The sequence below is a fragment of the Eretmochelys imbricata genome, chromosome 3, assembly GCF_965152235.1.
Source record: "Eretmochelys imbricata isolate rEreImb1 chromosome 3, rEreImb1.hap1, whole genome shotgun sequence".
Classification (NCBI taxonomy): domain Eukaryota; kingdom Metazoa; phylum Chordata; order Testudines; family Cheloniidae; genus Eretmochelys; species Eretmochelys imbricata.
The window spans coordinates 129,565,026-129,586,829 of NC_135574.1; the positions used below are offsets into that span (position 1 = coordinate 129,565,026).

General features: G+C 42.6%; 2 protein-coding genes across 5 annotated transcripts in view; both read right to left on the reverse strand.

Annotated features, from left to right (window-relative positions):
- Positions 1-270: 270 nt before the first annotated feature.
- Positions 271-16,305, reverse strand: PDCD2 (programmed cell death 2). 2 transcript variants are annotated; one of them, XM_077813366.1, is made up of 6 exons: positions 15,973-16,305; positions 15,331-15,573; positions 12,178-12,339; positions 5,378-5,493; positions 3,367-3,412; positions 271-623 (listed from the first exon to the last, which is right to left on the reverse strand). In XM_077813366.1, exons 1-6 carry the CDS (start codon positions 16,256-16,258, stop codon positions 589-591), a joined length of 888 nt encoding a protein of 295 aa, XP_077669492.1. In that variant the 5' UTR covers positions 16,259-16,305; the 3' UTR covers positions 271-588. The 2 variants fall into 2 exon arrangements, with proteins under 2 accessions (XP_077669492.1, XP_077669491.1); XM_077813365.1 differs by having other exon boundaries at positions 3,296-3,412.
- Positions 16,306-18,200: 1,895 nt separating this feature from the next.
- GNPAT (glyceronephosphate O-acyltransferase) overlaps positions 18,201-21,804 on the reverse strand; it is a 38,043-nt gene continuing 34,439 nt past the window's right edge. For all 3 annotated transcript variants that reach the window (XM_077813372.1, XM_077813371.1, XM_077813373.1), the window contains exons 13-16: positions 20,853-20,952; positions 20,656-20,749; positions 18,923-18,984; positions 18,201-18,657 (exon numbers count right to left, since the gene is read on the reverse strand). In XM_077813372.1, the coding sequence (XP_077669498.1) occupies positions 18,614-18,657; positions 18,923-18,984; positions 20,656-20,749; positions 20,853-20,952 (300 nt within the window). In that variant the 3' untranslated portion in view covers positions 18,201-18,613. The remainder of the gene's footprint in view (positions 18,658-18,922; positions 18,985-20,655; positions 20,750-20,852; positions 20,953-21,804) is intronic.

Below are 21,804 nucleotides of genomic sequence, written 5' to 3' on the forward strand. Positions count from 1 at the left end.
ACACATCACTGACTTAAAGGAAACAATGTCTGAACGAGCCTGAAATTGAGTATAACAGACAAGTTACTGAATCTAGGCACACTAGAAGTGTTTGGGTGAAACTAAAGATAACATTTTTTTTAAAAGTAAAGAGAAACAATTGCATGGGAAAGTGAAACTTTCAACCATGTAGTTTCACTGTCCAAGCTGAAGTAAAAGCTAAAAACAATGAGCAGAAAAACTTAAATGCTCAAGCTCATGTACTGGCCCACAAAAAAAATTTCAACCGAGTCTGTTTTAATGACTTACCTTTAATGTGTATATTGTAATTAAATGATAACCGATACAACTCTGGGCTAGTTCCTCAGTATGAAATATTAGTTCATTTACCTTTTTTTCCTTCTTGCAATGTGTAACACTTCAGTACATGTGTATAAACGCAATTAATTTCTTTACAGAAACTAACAATAGATTTATAGTAGTTAAGTCGAGTTTGCGGGAATGTCCTGCTTCCAGATGAACTCCTCCATATATCCATTTGCTTGGTTACAGTTTTCAGCACATGTGTAGACTACCAGTGTTCCCCAGTCAATACTTTCTCCTAGGCTATCAGCCTTCAGGTGGTTCAGGAGCTGAGGCATAACCTTAGGAACACAAGACATGATTTGTCATTAGAATGCATAATGTAGAATATGGCTGTCTATTCCACTCAATGTTTTAATCAAAGGATGTTATCCCACCCAGAAAAGGTAATAGCTGCAACAAATAGAATCAAATTATTTCAGTAACTGAAAAGAAAAACCGCTGACAAACAAAAATAAATTCATTAAGACAGGTCAAGAACATGGCTCTGGCTATTTTGTTTTGGAGTGGGAGAAGAGATATGGTGAGTGATGCACTGTTTGAAATGCTACCTCCAGTAGAAGTATAAATCAATTTTAAATAAAAATGTCTTTGTTTGCTAACCTGGGTGGTTCTCTTGCGTTATTTGTTATCTTTCTTTTGTTTCACAAGGCCTCCACTACTACATGTCAACACACACCTCTCGGGGATGGTCTAGATATACCTAATCCTTTAATTCTGACGGAGCAGGAGCGGGGAGGGTGGAGGGATGCACTAAATTACCTCTTAAAGTCCCTTCCAGTCCTACATTTCTGTGATTAATAGATTTCCCATCTTTGAGTGGTTTCTGGTGCAAGAGTGCCACCTTTTAGTCTGAGGATGGAAAAACCATGATCAAGCTATTACAGATGCATAAGGAGACATAATTAACTAGAACATCCATTGATATTTTATAATTAGAGCAGGTCAAATTTTCAAAAGGAATTATTTTGTTGGGAAATTTTGATTCAATAATCAAAACATTCATAGATATTTAGGTCAGAAGGGACCATTATGATCATCTAGTCTGACCTGCACAATAATTTCACCCACCACTCCTGCAAAAAACCTCACACCTATGTCTGTGCTATTGAAGTCCTCAAATCATAGTTTAAAGACTTCAAGGAGCATTCCACTGCAATGTTCTGATTTGGTTAAAAATTTTGATGGAAGTCAGGCAGGGTACTCTGCCTGCTTTGTGGGAAACTCAGGCTCCTATGCACCTCAACCAGGCAGGCTGCAGCAGAGCTGAGACTGGAAATGTTCAACAACAACAAAAACCCATTTTGGTTCTTCCAAAAAAGTGTTGCCTTTTTTTTTAGTTTAAATCCCTTCCAAACTAAACCAAGTAAAGCCACTCTTATACCAAAATAAGCATGTCCACACAGGGAGTTATACATGTACAGTAGTTTCTGCTTATGAGCAACCCCTTTATTGCCAGCAAAAAGTTGCTGTTATCCAACAGTTGCTGAGAAGCAGAAGGAAGGTTTGGGAGGCAGGAGCCAGAGAAGGAAGTGCCAGGACATACCTTCCTCAGGGTAGGGCAGCAGCAGGGAGGGGAAGCTGCAGCACAAATGTCAGGGCCTTGAAGCTGAACAGTTGCTCTCCACAGGTCACAGTTTGGCATTTCCTCGTGCACAGCCCGCTGCGGGCAGTGAGGTATTGTACAGCTCCAGAATGCAGGCTGCAACCTCTCTCCCAGCTACTGCTCTGCCCACCCCCCTGTGTCTGTGCAGGCAGGTATGCCAGGCTGCAGCCCCAGAAGGAAGCGCTGAGACAGACTTGCACCGGACACAGGCAGGCCTGTCCCAGCACTTATCTTCCCTGGCTACAGGCAGGGCCTTTCTTAAAAACAAACAAACAAACAAAAAGTTGCTACCAAGCAGCACACCATTGCTAATAACTGAATTTCATTAACAGTGATACGAATGGAAAGGGATTGATTCCCTGCAATATGTTGCCACTAACCGGAAGTTGCAGGATTGCTTTTAAGTGGAATCTACTATACAATTACACTAATCTAACTGATAAAACTTTCCCCTGTAGAGAAGTCCTAAGGGACTGTAGCGAAGTAAAGTATAATATAGACAGAATTAATGTAATGATGTGAGCTGGTGAAATGAAAGGACTTTCCACTTCCATCTTGCAGGCAACCTGTTCACTTATGATTTCTTCAGAATGTTTACCAAGTGACACTGTTTTAAATGGAATGTCAAGTTTCTTATCTTGTATATTAAAGATTTTGATAAAAAACAGTTGTACTCAGTGAACAACATTGTGTATTTCAGTACCAGGAAAGACTTTGTTTTTCATTCCAGCATTCCCTCACATTTGGGTTCTACCACTGCTGACAGGAAGAGATTTTCCCAAACAGCTGACTGGGCACATCAGCTGCAATGAAACCTAACACCAGATTCCCCTTTCCCTCAGTTTGTCAGCAATGTGGCAGAACACTTCCTCACACAAACTCTCCCCTCTTCCACAAGGAAGGCTGGGGGAGCACAAGTTGTTTGAACTTCATGGTGAAGGCGGCCATAACTGAAGTCTAGTAGTCCACATTAGAACATTTTTCTCTTTAAACAATACAGTAGTGTTAGAAACAATTCTGAAAGAGTCCCCCTTCACCCATTACTTTTTTCCATAGAATTCCACGTTTAGAAGACGTTCATCTGACCCTCAACTGGATAGAAAAAGTACTATTTTGTTGGCTGCAAACAGATCGGAAGGAAAAAAGGGCGATTTACTGCGTGATAAAATCTCGTAAGAAAGGACTGTTAAACTTGTAATTGAGGCTTCTACACTCTAGCACAGCTATCCTGTGAATTCAAATATAACTCCTTTCGTTCTAGCCATACGCAAATACTTCTATTTCAGACTTAAAATAGGTTTTTAATTATACACCAAAAATACCATATCTGTGGACCAATTCACATACTTGGAATTCAAACATCCTTTGGGCACCACATGAACAATTTGGGATATCTTTCATCTGAGGAATATTTTCACCTGAGATCCATACGGGGCCTTCTCCTCCTCGACAGTATCTGAGAATCTGAAATTGAATAGAAGTATTAAGTAACTGACAGTCTTTTCAGTTATATAATTAATAATCAACCACAGATAGCTATGTTTAAATGGACATTGATCAAGGTTGTTTCTTCCCCACTAAAACTTCTTAGCAAAGTCCATTGTAATTGGGTATGGGTTTTCTTAAATAAAACAAACAAACAGAGTCTTTTATATAGTTTGACTACTTGAGGAAACAAAATGCCAGAATTTCCCCACGTCATCTAGCATCAGTCCAGCAATAACAGCAATATTTTGTATTCCATAACAGATCATCTCAGAAGTCCTATAACAATAATTTTAGACTCAAAACTTCTGTTTGGGAGCAGGGGAAGTAGACTAATTCATCCAAGGTAACATATGAAATCTGTATCAGGTACCAGAAAAGAACCCAGGTCTCCCAATTCACAGTTCTGTCTCTAACAACAAGACCCGCCCCCCCGACTCTCATGCTTGAGTGATAGTGATCCAGTTTTACCTTGTAATTTCAACACTGGTTAGAAGGAAAAAAGAGAAAACAGGAAGGGAACCTGCAGGGGAAGGGGAAAAAGTGATGACGCCACTCTGCTTGTGTCATAAATATAAAGGGAAGGTAAACCCCTTTGAAATCCCTCCTGGCCAGGGGAAAGCTCCTCTCACCTGTAAAGGGTTAAGAAGCTAAAGGTAACCTCACTGGCACCTGACCAAAATGACCAATGAGGAGACAAGATACTTTCAAAAGCTGGGAGGAGGGAGTGAAACAAAGGGGTCTGTGTGTCTGTCTATAGTCTGTCTTTGTCGGGGATAGACCAGGAATGGAGTCTTAGAACTTTTAGTAAGTAATCTAGCTAGGTACGTGTTAGATTATGATTTCTTTAAATGGCTGAGAAAAGAACTGTGCTGAATAGAATAACTATTTCTATCTGTGTATCTTTTTTGTAACTTAAGGTTTTGCCTAGAGGGGTTCTCTATGTTTTGAATCTAATTACCCTGTAAGGTATCTACCATCCTGATTTTACAGGGGGGATTTCTTTATTTCTATTTACTTCTATTTTTATTAAAAGTCTTCTTGTAAGAAAACTGAATGCTTTTTCATTGTTCTCAGATCCAAGGGTTTGGGTCTGTGGTCACCTATGCAAATTGGTGAGGCTTTTTATCCAACATTTCCCAGGAAAGGGGGGGTGCAAGTGTTGGGAGGATTGCTCATTGTTCTTAAGATTCAAGGGTCTGGGTCTGTAGTCACCTAGGCAAATTGGTAAGGCTTTTTACCAAACCTTGTCCAGGAAGTGGGGTGCAAGGTTTTGGGAAGTATTTTGGGGGGAAAGACGCGTCCAAACAGCTCTTCCCCAGTAACCAGTATTAGTTTGGTGGTGGTAGCGGCCAATCCAAGGACAAAGGGTGGAATATTTTGTACCTTGGGGAAGTTTTGACCTAAGCTGGCAAAGATAAGCTTAGGAGGTTTTTCATGCAGGTCCCTACATCTGTACCCTAGAGTTCAGAGTGGGGGAGGAACCTTGACAGCTTGCTTTCTCCCTTTCCACAGAAGGGCAGCAGATCGCCCTCTCCCTGTGTCTCCCAGCTCCACTCAACCCTCCCACCTTAGCTAAATTTCTGCTTGCCTTGGTTAAGTAGATTTTTCCAAGCCCTAGATGAGTATCTTAATTTGCCAAGCTTTAACAAAACTGGTCTAAGTACAACAAAGGCTGGCTCCTTGCGGTAATATCAGGCATCTTGTATCTGGGGACTTTTATTCTATATTGGTGGACATGTGGACTGGATGATCTAGTGAAATTTCTCTCTATCTTTGACCTCAATTATTTAAGATATTTGTGCTAAAGAAGCACAATTTATAGAAACACAATCAGGATGCTATGTAAGCATCAAGGCTGCAATATATGCTTTAAAAATAAAGCAGGCATCCATCTTTTGACCATTAGGTGATTAGTATTTTAAAAGATACTTTTCTTTTTACCTGTTCTGGCTCCGCAGCTATTCGATTTTTAAACTTTTGGAAAATCTTGTCTTCTCGAGTCTCATGTTTTGCCATTGCCTCCAATACCTCCTCATCTAGTGACTCAAAACCTTCACCTAAGGGAAAAAAGACAACACAGGTTAACACAATATGGCCAAAGTTAAAGCTTACAATATAATGTCTCTACCATCCTCTAAAATCAGTTCAAGCATCCAATGTTCAGGAAAGCAAACTGCAACATCAGAGAGAAGCTTCAGCCTGTTTGGAGAGCCAACAGATTTAGCCAGTTGTGTGACCGATTAGTTCTGTACTATTTTAAGCATACATTTCAAGTTTAGAGCATTAGAGAGAAGTATGCAAGGAAGACAGGCAGAATTCATCTAGGAAAGTGTGTCTGAAACATGGAGCACAAACCTGATGTACTTTCTGAATTTGACACTAAAAAAAGACCAATGAAGTATGCACATGTGGAAATCAGTAAATTCACAACTTTAAAAATTTAACAATGGAAAAGACCTATGTGTTCGCATCCCTTATACAATGCTCACCACCCATGCTCAGTGTGGTTGTATCTTTAATAAGCCCCAGCCACAAAGTTTTAGACAATGTTAAATCACAAATTTAAAAATGGGTAGCATTGTGTCTCATCACAAACTTCAAACCATGCTATATCTGAAGTCCAGTCCAGTCAAGTGGGTATAGTTTCACATGATTCACTCACCCTTCATGGTAAGGATCTAGGGTTTCCTGTTTTTCATTCAGCGTTAAGGATACTCCTGGGGGAATTCTACACCAACAAATTAAAAATTCTACACGATGTTTTAAAATTCTGTAAAATGCTGCATATTCTATTTTCTAAAATAGCACTATGTAATCACACCAGTTTCAATTATTTTAGTAATTTATTTCAAAATACTTGTCAGCCACTATGTCTGTAATAATATAGACAAAAATTCCCCCCCCCAGGAGTAGAGAGTTAAAGAAAGGCCTATGACTTGCGAACCAGCTGAGCAGCGAACAGCAGAGCAGCTAACAAAAGGAGTTTGCCTGGGATCTGCCTGAGAGGAGGTACGCTAAGGGCTGCATTAAGGAGGCTGTGTTGGTGAGTATCTGAGTGTTTGTTGTGAGGACAGTGTGACTGTGTGCTGTGTGCTTGATTGGTTGTTTGAAAAGGGCGGGAACTGGGTGTGCTTTGTTCCAGGTGAGCCTTAAGTGGGCCTACTGCATAAAAAGCCGGTCAGTTGCAAACCAGCTGAGCAGCGAACAGCAGAGCAGCTAACAAAAGGAGTTTGCCTGGGGAGAGCCCACTGAGGCTTACATCTTGCCGGATTCTCTGAGTCATTACAACAACTCCTGAGGAAGCTCGTAGAAGGAAGGTAATATGGATGGGGGATGTTCAGCTGTTGTGACCTGCACTGGATGTGCTATGTTTGTCTTTGTTCCACAGGACAGATGCAACTTTGTCTGTACAAAGTGCAAGCTGGTCTCCATACTGGAAGAGAAGGTTCAAGGTCTGGAGCAACAGGTATCGACCCTGCATTGCATAAGAGAAACTGAAGATTTCCTGGACAGATGTCAGGATAGGCTTCTACGGGCACAAGGTTCTGAAGATTCAGAGCAGGCTGCACATCGGGGACAGAAGGATGATGAAGAAATTTGGCATCATGTGACCTCCAGAAGAAAAAAGGGGAACGTCCACGTACCAGCAGGGCAGACAGGTAAGTAACCGTTTTCATGTTCTCTCCACAGGTACTAATGCGGAGCGTGGACCAGATGATACGTCTGAGGGAAGGGAGCAGAAGGAGACTCCGCTGATTGGAAGGCATGGGATGCACCGTCCTAGGGTTGGGGGTTCCACGACCAACACTCCCAAGAGAAGGAGGCAGGTGGTGGTGGTCGGGGACTCTCTCCTCAGGGGGACTGAGTCATCTATCTGCTGCCCCGACCGGGAAAACCGAGAAGTCTGCTGCTTGCCAGGAGCTAAGATTCGCGATGTGACGGAGAGACTGCCGAGACTCATCAAGCCCTCAGATCGCTACCCCTTCCTGCTTCTTCACGTGGGCACCAATGATACTGCCAAGAATGACCTTGAGCGGATCACTGCGGACTACATGGCTCTGGGAAGAAGGATAAAGGAGTTTGAGGCGCAAGTGGTGTTCTCGTCCATCCTCCCCATGGAAGGAAAAGGCCTGGATAGAGACTGTCGAATCATGGAAGTCAACAAGTGGCGACGCAGGTGGTGTCGGAGAGAAGGCTTTGGATTCTTTGACCATGGGATGGTGTTCCAAGAAGGAATGCTAGGCAGAGACGGGCTCCACCTAACGAAGAGAGGGAAGAGCATCTTCGCAAGCAGGCTGGCTAACCTAGTGAGGAGGGCTTTAAACTAGGTTCACCGGGGGAAGGAGACCAAAGCCCTGAGGTAAGTGGGGAAGTGGGAGACCGGGAGGAGGCATGAGCAGGAGCACGTGAGAAGGGAGGGCTCCTGCCTCATACTGAGAAAGAGGGGCGATCAGCAGGTTACCTCAAGTGCCTATATACAAATGCACAAAGCCTGGGAAACAAGCAGGGAGAACTGGAAGTCCTGGCACAGTCAAGGAATTATGATGTGATTGGAATAACAGAGACTTGGTGGGATAACTCACATGACTGGAGTACTGTCATGGATGGATACAAGCTGTTCAGGAAGGACAGGCAGGGCAGAAAAGGTGGGGGAGTTGCACTGTATGTAAGAGAGCAGTATGACTGCTCAGAGCTCAAGCATGAAACTGCAGAAAAACCTGAGTCTCTGGATTAAGTTTAGAAGTGTGAGCAACAAGGGTGATGTCGTGGTGGGAGTCTACTATAGACCACCAGACCAGGGGGATGAGGTGGACGAGGCTTTCTTCCAGCAACTCGCAGAAGTTACTAGATCGCACGCCCTGGTTCTCATGGGAGACTTCAAATCACCCTGATATCTGCTGGGAGAGCAATACAGTGGTGCACAGGCAATCCAGGAAGTTTTTGGAAAATGTAGGGGACAATTTCCTGGTGCAAGTGCTGGAGGAACCAACTAGGGGCAGAGCTCTTCTTGACCTGCTGCTCACAAACCAGGAAGAATTAGTAGGGAAAGCAAAAGTGGATGGGTACCTGGGAGGCAGTGACCATGAAATGGTTGAGTTCAGGATCCTAACACAAGGAAGAAAGGAGAGCAGCAGAATACAGACCCTGGACTTCAGAAAAGCAGACTTTGACTCCCTCAGGGAACTGATGGGCAAGATCCCCTGGGAGAATAACATGAGGGGGAAAGGAGTCCAGGAGAGCTGGCTGTATTTTCAAGAATCCTTATTGAGGTTACAGGGACAAACCATCCCGATGTGTAGAAAGAATAGTAAATATGGCAGGCGACCAGCTTGGCTTAACAGTGAAATCCTTGCTGCTCTTAAATGCAAAAAAGAAGCTTACAAGAAGTGGAAGATTGGACAAATGACCAGGGATGAGTATAAAGATATTGCTCGGGCTTGCAGGAGTGAAATCAGGAAGGCCAAATCACACCTGGAGTTGCAGCTAGCAAGAGATGTTAAGAGTAAGAAGAAGGGTTTCTTCAGGTATGTTAGCAACAAGAAGAAAGCCAAGGAAAGTGTGGGCCCCTTACTGAATGAGGGAGGCAACCTAGTGACAGAGGATGTGGAAAAAACTAACGTACTCAATGCTTTTTTTGCCCCTGTCTTCACGAACAAGGTCAGCTCCCAGACTGCTGCACTGGGAAGCACAGTATGGGGAGAAGGTGACCAGCCCTCTGTGGAGAAAGAAGTGGTTCGGGACTATTTAGAAAAGCTGGACAAGCACAAGTCCATGGGCCCAGATGCGCTGCATCCGAGAGCGCTAAAGGAGTTGGCGGATGTGACTGCAGAGCCATTGGCCATTATCTTTGAAAACTCATGGCAATCGGGGGAGGTCCCAGATGACTGGAAAAAGGCTAATGTAGTGCCCATCTTTAAAAAAGGGAAGGAGGAGGATCCTTGGAACTACAGGCCAGTCAGCCTCACCTCAGACCCTGGAAAAATCACGGAGCAGGTCCTCAAGGAATCAATTCTGAAGCACTTAGAGGAGAGGAAAGTGATCAGGAAAAGTCAGCATGGATTCACCAAGGGCAAGTCATGCCTGACTAATCTAATTGTCTTCTATGATGAGATAACTGGCTCTGTGGATGAAGGGAAAGCAGTGGACGTGTTGTTCCTTGACTTTAGCAAAGCTTTTGACACAGTTTCCCACAGTGTTCTTGCCAGCAAGTTAAAGAAGTATGGGCTGGATGAATGGACTATAAAGTGGATAGAAAGTTGGCTAGATTGTCGGGCTCAACGGGTAGCGATCAATGGCTCCATGTCTAGTTGGCAGCCGCTATCAAGTGGCATGCCCCAGGGGTCGGTACTGGGGCCGGTTTTGTTCAATATCTTCATAAATGATCTGGAGGATGGTGTGGATTGCACCCTCAGCAAGTTTGCAGATGACACTAAACTGAGAGGAGTGGTAGATACACTGGAGGGTAGGGATAGGATACAGAGGGACCTAGACAAATTGGAGGATTGGGCCAAAAGAAATCTGTTGAGGTTCAACAAGAACAAGTGCAGAGTCCTGCACTTAGGACGGAAGAATCCAATGTACGGCTACAGACTAGGGACCGAATGGCTCGGCAGCAGTTCTGCAGAAAAGGACCTAGGGGTTACAGTGGACGAGAAGTTGGATATGAGTCAACAGTGTGCCCTTGTTGCCAAGAAGGCCAATGGCATTTTGGGATGTATAAGTAGGGGCACTGCCAGCAGATCGAGGGATGTGATCGTTCCCCTCTACTCCAGATGAGGCCTCACCAATGTCGAACACTGTGTCCACTTTTGGGCCCCACTCTACAAGAAGGACGTGGAAAAATTGGAAAGAGTCCAGCGGAGGGCAACAAAAATGATTAGGGGACTGGAACACATGAGTTATGAGGAGAGGCTGAGGGAACTGGGGATGTTTAGTCTTCAGAAGAGAAGAATGAGGGGGGATTTGATAGCTGCTTTCAACTACCTGAAAGGGGGTTCCAAAGAGGATGGCTCTAGATTGTTCTCAGTGGTAGCAGATGACAGAACAAGGAGTAATGGTCTCAAGTTGCAATGGGGCAAATTTAGGTTGGATATTAGGAAAAACTTTTTCACTAGGAGGGTGGTGAAACACTGGAATGCGTTACCTAGGGAGGTGCTGGAATCTCCTTCCTTAGATATTTTTAAGGTCAGGCTTGACAAAGCCCTGGCTGGGATGATTTAGTCGGGGATTGGTCCTGCTTTGAGCAGGGGGTTGGACTAGATGACCTCCTGAGGTCCCTTCCAACCTTGATATTCTATGATTCTATGACAACACAGTTCCTGTTTCTCTGCTCCATAGCCCCCCCAGCCCAGACACTTGCACTACCTCCTCCCCTAGAGCCCAGCCACAGCCTGCTCCCCTCTCCCGCAACAGCCCAGACACTCGCACCCCCTAAGGCCCAGAGCCTAGTTGCAGCGTGCCCCCCCAGGCCACACGCTCAGACGTACCCCCTACTCTCCCAGGGCCCAGGGACCTAGAGGGAGAAACAGCCTGATCCTGGGCTTGTCTGGAGTTTCCTGCATGCCGCCTCCTTCCTTTAGCGCATGCAGAAAACTGTAGCTGCCCAGACCCCTCCAGCTTGCTTCAGTATTGAGCAATAACCCTCCCCCGGCTCCCGGTTGTGGGGTTTTTAACTTATTTCACTGTTCATAAGCACACCGGGGGGGAGGGGGAGGCGGCGCATGGCGCTACCGCCAACAGGGCTCCCCCCCATTCCTGCTAAAAGCCCAGGGGATGAGGAAGCACCAGCACTAGAGGGGTTAAGCCCCCCCCGCAGTGCTTTCAGGGTTGTACATAGGTGCCCATGGGGCAGGGACACATGCCCACCTGGCACATAGGGTGTTTTCTTACCCAGAGACACTTGGGGGGCAAAAAGTTGCTCCTCCTCCATGGTTTTGTGCAGATTATTTTTGTTTTCGGAGAAAGAAAAATATTTGTTGGGATGTGGCAAAACCTGTATATAAAAACTTCCTTTTCACAAAAAACCCCAAACAAACCAAAAACCCTTCCAGCTTTGTCCCCTTCTCCCCCCTACCGCAATCTTTTATTTGTAAGCTGGCCTCTGCTGGATCCAGCGACCCCTAGTGGTGGCCAGCAGCTCAGCAGCCCATTTCCATGCGGGACCAAAAAAAGGAAATTCTGCGCAGAACATTAATTTCTGCACATACGCTGCATTGTGCAGTAGTGCAGCATTCCCCCAGGAGCATATGGAGAGTTAGCAAACCCATTTTCAAAACAGGTTAAAGCTTTCTTTTAGCACAGGCCAGATTTTAGGTACAGCTGGGTAAGTATTTTAACAGCTACTAACTACAAGTTGTCTCCAAAAGTAAACCTAGAGACTAAGAAAAGTCTTCAAGAAATCCCCCTACCAAACCAGAACACTGGCACCGTGCTAAGAATCTAGTCACTAGTTACCCCATTAGCATGCTTTCAATAAAATTTTAAAATGGTAATTTAAATGAATCATATATACTTTTACATGCGTCATAAATGACATGCACATGGTGATGAACTGTAGTTAACAGAAGCAGTAGCTACAGTGGGTTTTTTCCATTTGCCTCAATGATGATTTGTAGACTAATCCTTTGTAATATGTAGTTTATGGTTAACACATGATTTAAAATCACTGAATATTTCAATTTGTGAAGCAACACACAATGCATATAGAAAACTCTCTCTTGGAAGCCCATTTTATTTCTTACTTGCACTGCCTGCAGCCTCCAATTCTTCATGTTTCTCTAAGTCCTTTTGTGTATCTGTATCTGTTTGACTGTCACCAGGAGTTTCCATTTCCTCAGATTCTATTACAATTTCATACTCTGGAAAAAGGAACTTGTGATCTGGAATTGCAGTGTCCAATTGAGCTGAAACACACAAGAGAACTACTGTTTTTATCATTTCACTGCTTTATGCTATATTTCACGTTCTCTCCTGCTTAAAACTGCACAGTCAAGGTTGGCAAGGCAAATATGATTATTTATATAGTGTTAGTGCCTTGAGGCTCCAATCAGGATTGAGGCCCCACAGTGCTAAGCACTGCACAAATGAGTAAAACAAGAACAGTCCCCCCCAATAAAATAAATCACTGTTTAGGAGTAATGAAAAGATGCAACAGGTAGATGAAGAGACAGATTGGGGGTATGATGGACTGGAACACAAAATATAGAGTCAACACAGACATGTTTGCCTAAGTAAGTAGTCTTAGTGGTCAAAGTATGAAAACATTCTTTCACTTTACAGTGATTTGTTCTAGTAGTTTATTTTTTAAAATATCAGTTATCTGGGCTAAGAGAGCAGAAGTAGATTTATTAAAAAACAGATAGCACTTTGCAGAGATCTGTAAAATTAAAAGTCTTCCTTCTGACTGGTGTACTCACATGATGCAAGCACACAACACCTAATACTTCTCCAATAAATGCTTATTTGTTGTGAGTAAGACACAGGAAAAAATGCAGGCATGCCACTGTGTGCACCAGAGCCCACATAACTAAGAGGACCACAGTAAATGATGAGAAGACGAAAGAACATATTCAATAAAAATGATATGAAATATATAAGAAATCTACTCTCTGCAGCATTCAGTTCTTGTGTCACTTTAACTACCCACAAACAAGAACTTACGAGAAAAGCATACAAGTAGGGGAAGAGTACAAAAGAAAATGTACCAAGTGCACCAATACCTGCTAGCACATTTTCTGTCTACTAACTTTGACTGTATCCCTTTAAGAATCAACTTTAGATGTTCCTTTACACTTTTTAATTAAAACACCTTAAAAATGAACTGCAAAGGGGAAAAAAAAGTTTTTGGCCATTTTGTTATTTATGACATGAAGGCTAGAAAGCTGGCATTGAGACTGGCGGTTTTTTACTTTAGGAATATAAAAAAAAAAAACTTATAATCCTTGTTTTCGCTAAAAAACTCTGGATATGGATTGGGACTTTGTAGCCCTTAGTTGAAAGATGATGGTGTTCAATCTTTAATTGAAAAAATCTTTTCTCCCAAGTGTCTGAGTTAGATAGGAGTTATATATATTTCCTATGTATATATTTTTTTAAACGGTCAATAAAAGAAGCCAATCTTCCTCAGTTGCTTTTCTGGATTACATAAATTTACTAATTTTCAGGAGAGGCAAAGTAGACAAGATCTTAATTTCTGAAGTGTAAATCTAGCAATAGAAGAACTTCTGGAAAAAATCTGCAACAAGGGAGATTTAGGTCAGATGTTAGGAAAAACTTTCTAACTATAAGGGTAATTAAGGTCTGGAATAGGCTTCCAAAGGAGGCTGTGGAACCCCCTTCACTGGAGGTTTTTAAGAACATGTTGAACAAACGCGTATCAGAGATGGTCTAGGGTTACTTGGTCCTACCTCAGCTCAGGGGGCTGGACTTGACCTGTCGAGTTCCCTTCCAGCCCTACATTTCTAGGATTCTATTCATGCCTTCTTTATAAGTCATAAAGCAGCACTTATTTTCTTTCCTTTGCAAGTCATTAAACCACCAACCAAGACATTTTGATGAGTTGAAAAAAGTTTAGTTTTTGTTTTTTCTGCAACAATAATACTGACTTCTTGAACAGTTCTATATTATTTTGGTTGCAGTACCCTATTTTGCATATTTTCTTTAACAAATGGTACAATTTATGCAAGGCCAAGCAAGTTAAAAATAAGTCTTTAGCTGAATTTGTTAGTCTTTGTTTGCAGTATTGTTGTTTATCGTTTTGTCATACCCTATATCATTTATTACAATTAAAACGAACCAATTCAGATAAGCCATGCTCTATTGTTACACCCAGGTTTCACAAAGCTCCCTTTCCACATTACAAATTACCTGCTTATAACTGCAAGGATTATTCTGGACCACCAACCATGCCCACAGGTCACCTTGCAAAGCAAATATAACAATATCTATGGCCAAATATAAGATTCCTCACTACATACTAGGTTATATAATGTGTTTATTTATTAGCAACAAAACAATCTTAATATTTAACAGGGACTTTGGGGACTTCCTTGTTTATCTTGATTATATTTGGTTGGGGAAATTGTGACACTTCATCCTTGTTCTGTACCCAAATACCAGGAACATTTCAAGAAGTGAAATAACAGGATATTTAGTAAGCCAAAAATATTGTTCTGCATTCCTTTCCCCAAAAAGGGTTATTCAACGGTCTAATGAACCAAACTAAACTACGCCTATATCCAAACTATTATGCACTTGCTTATATAGATTACTAACTACTGTTATATATATATTATATAGACCTGATTCATTAAATACACTTAGGCCCTTTCCATTTTATAAGAGGTAAGTTCATTTGACTCTCTCATCTCCTTACATTAACAATCACTTCCCAACATGGTTAATGCAGTTCTATTTTGGACCACAGAAGGAACTTAACCCTTGGGTTTTAACCATGAATCAATCATGTTGAAGCCACAGACACCCCATCTGTGGGGTGTTTGAAGTTGTCCTACAAATAGAATCAAAACTTAGTATTCTCTTTAAAACAATACAGCCTTTGATTTTCCTAACTGTTTGCAGAGATTTATGGCATAATAAAGATGTGGACATGATCTTCTAGTCAATTTAGAAGGAAATACAGATTAGTGTTATTTCTCCCGTGCAATGTACTGTGTCTAGCAACAAGAACAATGGTCGACTCTTCCCCCGCTATATTATTAAGATTGTAAGTAACTCTTGTTGGACTTGCATCGTACTTTTGTTCTATACTGCACTACATCTTGAGAAGTTCTCTTCAAAATATGAACGGCAAAGAAGAAAACAAGCAGCAGCAGCATTGCATTATCTTCCAGACAGAATCTTCCCAGGTTTATTTTAAATTCCACTTAACTCACCTGACTGCACACAAGATAGTTTGTGTCCCAATTTCCAATCGACAGTCTGATGATCTTTACTACAGTAATGGGCCCTGTGACATTTGGAACATGTCTTTGGCCCTAAACAGCCACAGACTCTGCATAGATGAGCTCCACATTGAAGCTGCAGGCTCACAGGGGGATGCCCTTCCGGAGGGGGCGTTTCAGGTGGCGGATCATAGGAATAGGCGTCATTCTTCCTAGGAAGCTGGTTCCTAAAAACTTAAAAGAAACACAGGAGTGAAGGGACCAAATGCCATTTGTCCAAAGAGCAGCAGCATGGGGCACTTCCAAAAACCTGCCAGTGATGGTTTGGGTTTTTATTTTTTGCACCTAGGAAACCTATCCACGGGCCAGGCCCACCCCCACCGGTGTTAGGCGCTGTACAAAGGCAGCACAGACGTTGCCCCGGAGAGTTTACACATCACTGGGGGGCGGAGGGGGGGAAGTCCACCTGTGGAGGGAGAGGTAGGGCGGGAAGGAGGCGCCCCGCGTGGAGGGAAGGTGGGTGCCGCGCGGAGCGGGAGGGGCAGGGCCCCCCTGACAGGTCTCAGCCCGGGGGGGGGGGGGCCGGCGGCTCTCAGAGGTGGCGCGGAGCGGGACGGGGGGCGGGTCTCTCACCTCGCAGCGGGCCCTGGGCCCCGGGCCGGTAGCAGGCGGGCCCGCGGCAGCAGAACACGAAGAGGCCGCGGTGGAAGGCGTCGGGGCGGCCGGGGAGCGGCGCGTAGAGCTGCAGCAGGAAGGCGCAGGGCCGCCCGCACCGCCCGCAGCGCAGCTCGGCGGGGCCCGGCAGCCCGGACTCGCCCAGCCACGCCGGCCGCCCCCCCACCTTGCTGGGGAACTGGGCGCTGCGCAGGCGCCACGGGGCCGCCTCCTCCGCGAACCCCAGCTCCACGCGCGAGCCCATCCCCGCAGCACAACACGCGTGCACCGGAAGTGGACAGTGCCACAAGTCGTCCGACCGGCTCCCGTACCGGAAATGCGCGTTGCCGAAACGCGTCCCCCCGGGCTCCCATACCGGAAGTGCGAGCTGTTGCAATGAACGCGGACCCCTGTCAAGCTCCGGAAGCGCGGGCGGCGGCAGACTTGCTCCATCGTGTCCAGCTGGCCGAGGGAGGCTCGGGGGGAAGCTCGTGTTGTTTCTTTGCTCCCCTGTCAGACCTGATCGCGGAGCCGCCTCTGCTCCCTCTAGGGCCGGGGCCCTGCCCATATTCCAGCCCATGGAAACCATCATCAAACCAAGCCGTGCCCCAGAAAGGAGGGGGGAGGGGTGGTGGTTGTTGCCACCAGGCCCAGAGCCTGGCAGGGGAGGGCTGATTTGAGGGAGAGTTGAAGAAAAAGGTTTAGAACCCCCGTTCCTGTAGTTTTCAGAGTAGCAGCCGTGTTAGGCTGTATTCGCAAAAAGAAAAGGAGGACTGGAGACACCTTAGAGCCTAACCAATTTATTGGAGCATAAGCTTAGTGAGCTGCAGGTCACGAAAGCTTATGCTCCAATAAACTGGTTAGTCTCTAAGGTGCCACAAGTCCTCCTTTTCTTGTTCCTATAGTAACTTCCATGTACACATCCTACCCCTTTTACACATTAGTTACCGGCTACATACGTGGGTGTTTATGCGGTTAGTTTTACATTTACCGTGTTCTTCATTTAAAAACCCACCTCTTAAACTACAGCCTCAACTCCCCCCAGTGACATGCAGTTAACTCAAGGCTAGCAGTCAGCTGATGATGCACAACACCTGTAGCAGAGGAAATTTTACATAAAGATATAGTAAAGCTCACTACACACACACACACACACAAACACTCAAAAGTTAGGAAATGCCAGAATTAAGGTGGCTAGTGCCTTTCCCCCCCTAATTTGAGTGTCTGTGCAGCATTAATGTTCTGAGGTGGGGGTAGGTGTAATTTCCTAGGATGTTAAAAAAATTATTTGATCATCCATCATATTGTCACCCCGAATGGTCATCAGCTAGGTTGGAACCCACTGAGCTAATGGAGTGTTGTCATACCCTCTGTGGACCTAGAGAGGGATACAACGTTTTAGCAGTGAGTTGCACAGATGTTTACTGACAGAAGACTTAGGATCTTGGTTACATTCCAGGTTTTTTGTCCCAATCTACTCCCCTACTCCTGGTCCACCTCTTGTCCCGTCTGAATTCAAATAAGGCACCTTCCTCCTTTACACTGCCAGGCCCAGTAAGGAAAAGAAATCTCCATCCTTTCCACTCTGGTGCCTAGACCCAGAACCAATGTGGCCCAGAGCAGCCCAGAACTAAAACTGCAGAGAAAGTTCTGCTTAGCTCTGGCTGCAGCATGCACAGAACGTTTAGGGAACTTAGCTAAGAAACTGTAGCAAGTCTGTATTGAGCATGTATGAACCTCCCCCCCCCCCAAAAAAAAAGCTTAAAACTAAGCAAAATTTAGGCAGATTTTCATGGGACAGCAAGACACATCCCTGATACAAGTACCACCTTCAGAGGTGGTAGCGGTACCAGAATATAGATATCTATTTATACAGTATACACACAGATCACACGGTAGTTGAGAAGGGCAATAACACTGACAAAATGAGTTTATAAAACCTCATTCACAAAGAAACAACAAGGCATTGCACAATAACTATTGATGTCAATATTTTAACAATTGAAAACAGCACAAACTGCTTTAAACTCAGTTTTAAATGCTAAGGCAGATTTTGTGCAGAAGCTAAATACTTGGTAGTTCCAGCTGCACATAAAATAAATACAAAACAAGTGATAAGATAGAAGCAGAATTTTGGCAGTTACAGGACATTTATTCTATGAAAGAAGACCTCAATGGCAATATCATAGATATGACAACCAGCAACATTTTTGTCTAAATATTATGTTTAATGTTAAGTCTTTAGTTCTCAGTTACAGTTTCACATTGATGAAATAACCTATTTGAAACAAAACATTTCCTTGTAACAAAACTACAAAAGTATTTAAAGTAGATGTTTCTGTGCATTTTTTCTTTAAATATGTATCCAAAAAGATGTTTACATTTAGTTTAAAAAGGAACACAGTAAACATCAGTACTGACAAAGTTCAGTACTGGTAATGAAAATATTCCAATTGAACATCCTTTGCCCGCCATCTAGTATAATACATATGAAAATTCCCAAATGGAAAAGGCAAGGTTTATACTTCTGTACCTATCCATACTCCAGCTGAGTACTTGTCAGTGTTCCTTGCGGATTATAGTGCACACGGTCAAGTAATTCAAAGCCTTTTGATTAATATTAAAGTCTTGAGGTCACAAGTTTCCTTATGGGTATCTGAGAATCTAAGGATGAAAGAAAAGCACATACATTGATTAGAAGACTACCTTCAATGCCAAGCTGGAGTTTATCATGCAAGCAAGAACATTTTAAAAACTGCTTATTTTTCATTCAGCTCTCACATTGGTATCGCATTACAACATATGCAGTAAAAAAACTAGACATAATGTGACTTTCAATGGGAATTAGGTATCTAATGGTTCTTTGTGACTTTGAAAGTCTCCCCATAAATACATGTTTAATTAGTATACCAATAAGAAATACACTTACCAAACATTTCTGCTGTTTTACTGAGTGCCTCTTTGTTTACAGTGTAAGTAAATCCATTGGTCCTAGATATGGAGAAAAAAAAACACAGTAATAGGCTGTTATTCTTTTGGGATGGAAAAATGAATATTTAAGAAAAGGATACTACTTCAAGTTATCTGGAGCAAATAATATTTTCGTTATTCTTCCTCCATCAATTTTACCCACATAATCAACTTTGAAAGATCTGCTGACATCACAGATGCTCTTTGAAAAAGCCATACTACAGAGGGATAGATATGCTTCTAGAACATTTATTTTTTCCCTTCCCCTGTTGTTTTATTATATGATTTTTAACTACCCATCTGAAATCAAGTTAGATCTTGAGCTAGTGTAAATCATCATAGCACCATTGACTTCCATGGAGCTACACCAATTTACCTCAGCTGAGGATGTGCCTCAAAAGTTTTTTTCTGTATCACAGTTAGGTGCTGCGGAAAGGATGATACCACAATAGCAACAGTACCTTGCACTGACATATTCAAAGTGCTCTACAAGTCTTAACTAATTCATCCTCACAACACCCTAGTCATGTAGGAAAGCATCCCTATTTTACACTAGCGTCCCCACCAGAAGTAGTCTGTTGGCAGTCTTGATTGAAATCTGAGTGTTTGAGCTAGAAGGTCACACAATCAAAGAACTAAGATAGAACACAACTAAGATCACAGAACAAAGACCAAATATTCACAATAAATTGGATACATCATTTGGTCAACTGTGACTAGTATGTAAGTTTGTAAAAATGTGTCTATTAACAGACTATTCATAAAAGGGAAAAGGGCTAAATTTGCCAGGTAATTTGCTCGCTACAAACTGTTTGCCCCACTAACTAATACCATAGGAAGATCCATAATATATTATAGAATTTATAAAATATGAACACATTTGTGTGTATACACACAATATTTTTATAGCATTGGTTGGTCTCATATTTTATCAGTTAACCGAAGTATTTATTCACAATTAGAAATGTTAGTGTAGCTTCAATTCATTTAACTTGCAATGCTAAAGCAAAAGTCAACACAATGGTACAGTCAGAATGAGCAGTTTACTATATTGCCTGTAACAGTCATTTGTGTCTCCGTTTTAATAAAAAGGAGATTAAAAAAACCTAGCTATTTTTAAGTGTGTTACAAACAGTCTATGCAAACAGAGCAGAATCCTGTTTATCCAAAGATCTTGGGGGGGAAACACCTCATACCTCAAGATAAAAAAGAAATGGGGTCCAGAGATTTAAAAGCCAGCTAGTGAAATCTGTAAATTCTGTATTTCAGATCGCATAATCCTAGCATAGAATGAAGAGATGCCATATTTGGGGAACTGGCGCATACAAAGAAGGTGCCAACTTTGTGACTCAGTATGACACTGGGGGGTATATAATCAAACTGTAGTTGGCTCAAGTTCAGAAAATCAGGGTTGTAATATATTGTTTAGTATTTTATAGGTCAACCATTAAGATATCAGATAAAAGAGCCCCATGGTTCTGTATGTGAATTATGGTATACTAACGGAAGTATCTCCAAAGTACAACCACTCATTGCAATTGATAATTACGTTAGATCTCATCCTTGGATCTAGTTAGACTCATAATGACAACACATTGTCTGCATTTACCTCCAACTTTTGTGTCCAGACCTCAGCAAAATTTTTTTACTAATAATATTCTTGCAAACCTGAGGGCCTCTTATATTACTTACGTTTTCATCTTCTTCACTACATCTAGGCGCACAAAAGCTGCCAAGGCATTTTTCTGCAAATCAGAAGACAAAACTTCATAACATGGAGTGCTTCCTACAGAGAAAGCATAGGGGGCAATTAAAAGTCCATTAATTACTCAAACTATTACACGTGTAAGGAATCACAGCACCAACATCATCATACAAAGCAAACATACCTGTCTCAAGAAGCTGAAAAGCAAAGTTACGGATTCCAAGTATAAACTGCTTCTCGGTAAAGGCCTCTTTTATTTCTTTTGAAAGATATCTGCCGATTATCTAAAAAATAAAAGTTTTTAAAAAAGTATTTGAGCTTTTCCTCTTATTCTATAACTTGAATTGGTCTTTAATTACAAACAAATATTTTTAAAGGAATAACATATCCTAATAATCATCAATTTGGAAGACACATTTTTAGTAGGCTAACAAATATAACATTATGCAAAGCATTAGAAAATTTCAATAGTTTGGGTAATCATAACAAGAATCTTAGTATTTAAAACAATACTGACCGAATAATAAATCATATTAGAAACTGGTTTATGGTCCTTGTCTTTGAAAAAGTTGCCTTGCTGTCAAAAGTGACATTCCTTTTCAGCAACACCCATTTCACAGATGGGGAAAGTGAGATCCAGAAGTGAAGTAACCTGTCCTAGGTCAACAGTGAGTCAGTGGAAGAGCCAGCAATAGACCAACAAGCATGTGGACAAGGGGAATCCAGTGGACATAGTGTATTTAGATTTTCAGAAAGCCTTTGACAAGGTCCCTCACCAAAGGCTCTTAAGCAAAGTAAGCAGTCATGGGATAAGAGGGAAGGTTCTCCCATGGATTGGTAACTGATTAAAAGATTGGAAACAAAGGGTAGGAATAAATGGTCAGTTTTCAGAATGGAGAGAGGTAAATAGCGGTGTCCCTAAGGGGTCTGTACTGGGCCCAGTCCTATTTAACATAATCATAAATTATCTGGAAAATGGGGTAAACAGTGAGGTGGCAAAATTTGCAGATGATACAAAACTACTTAAGATAGTTAAGTCCCAGGCAGACTGCGAAGAGCTACAAAAGGATCTCTCAGAACCGGGTGCCTGGGCAAAAAAACGGCAGATTAAATTCAATGTTGATAAATGCAAAGTA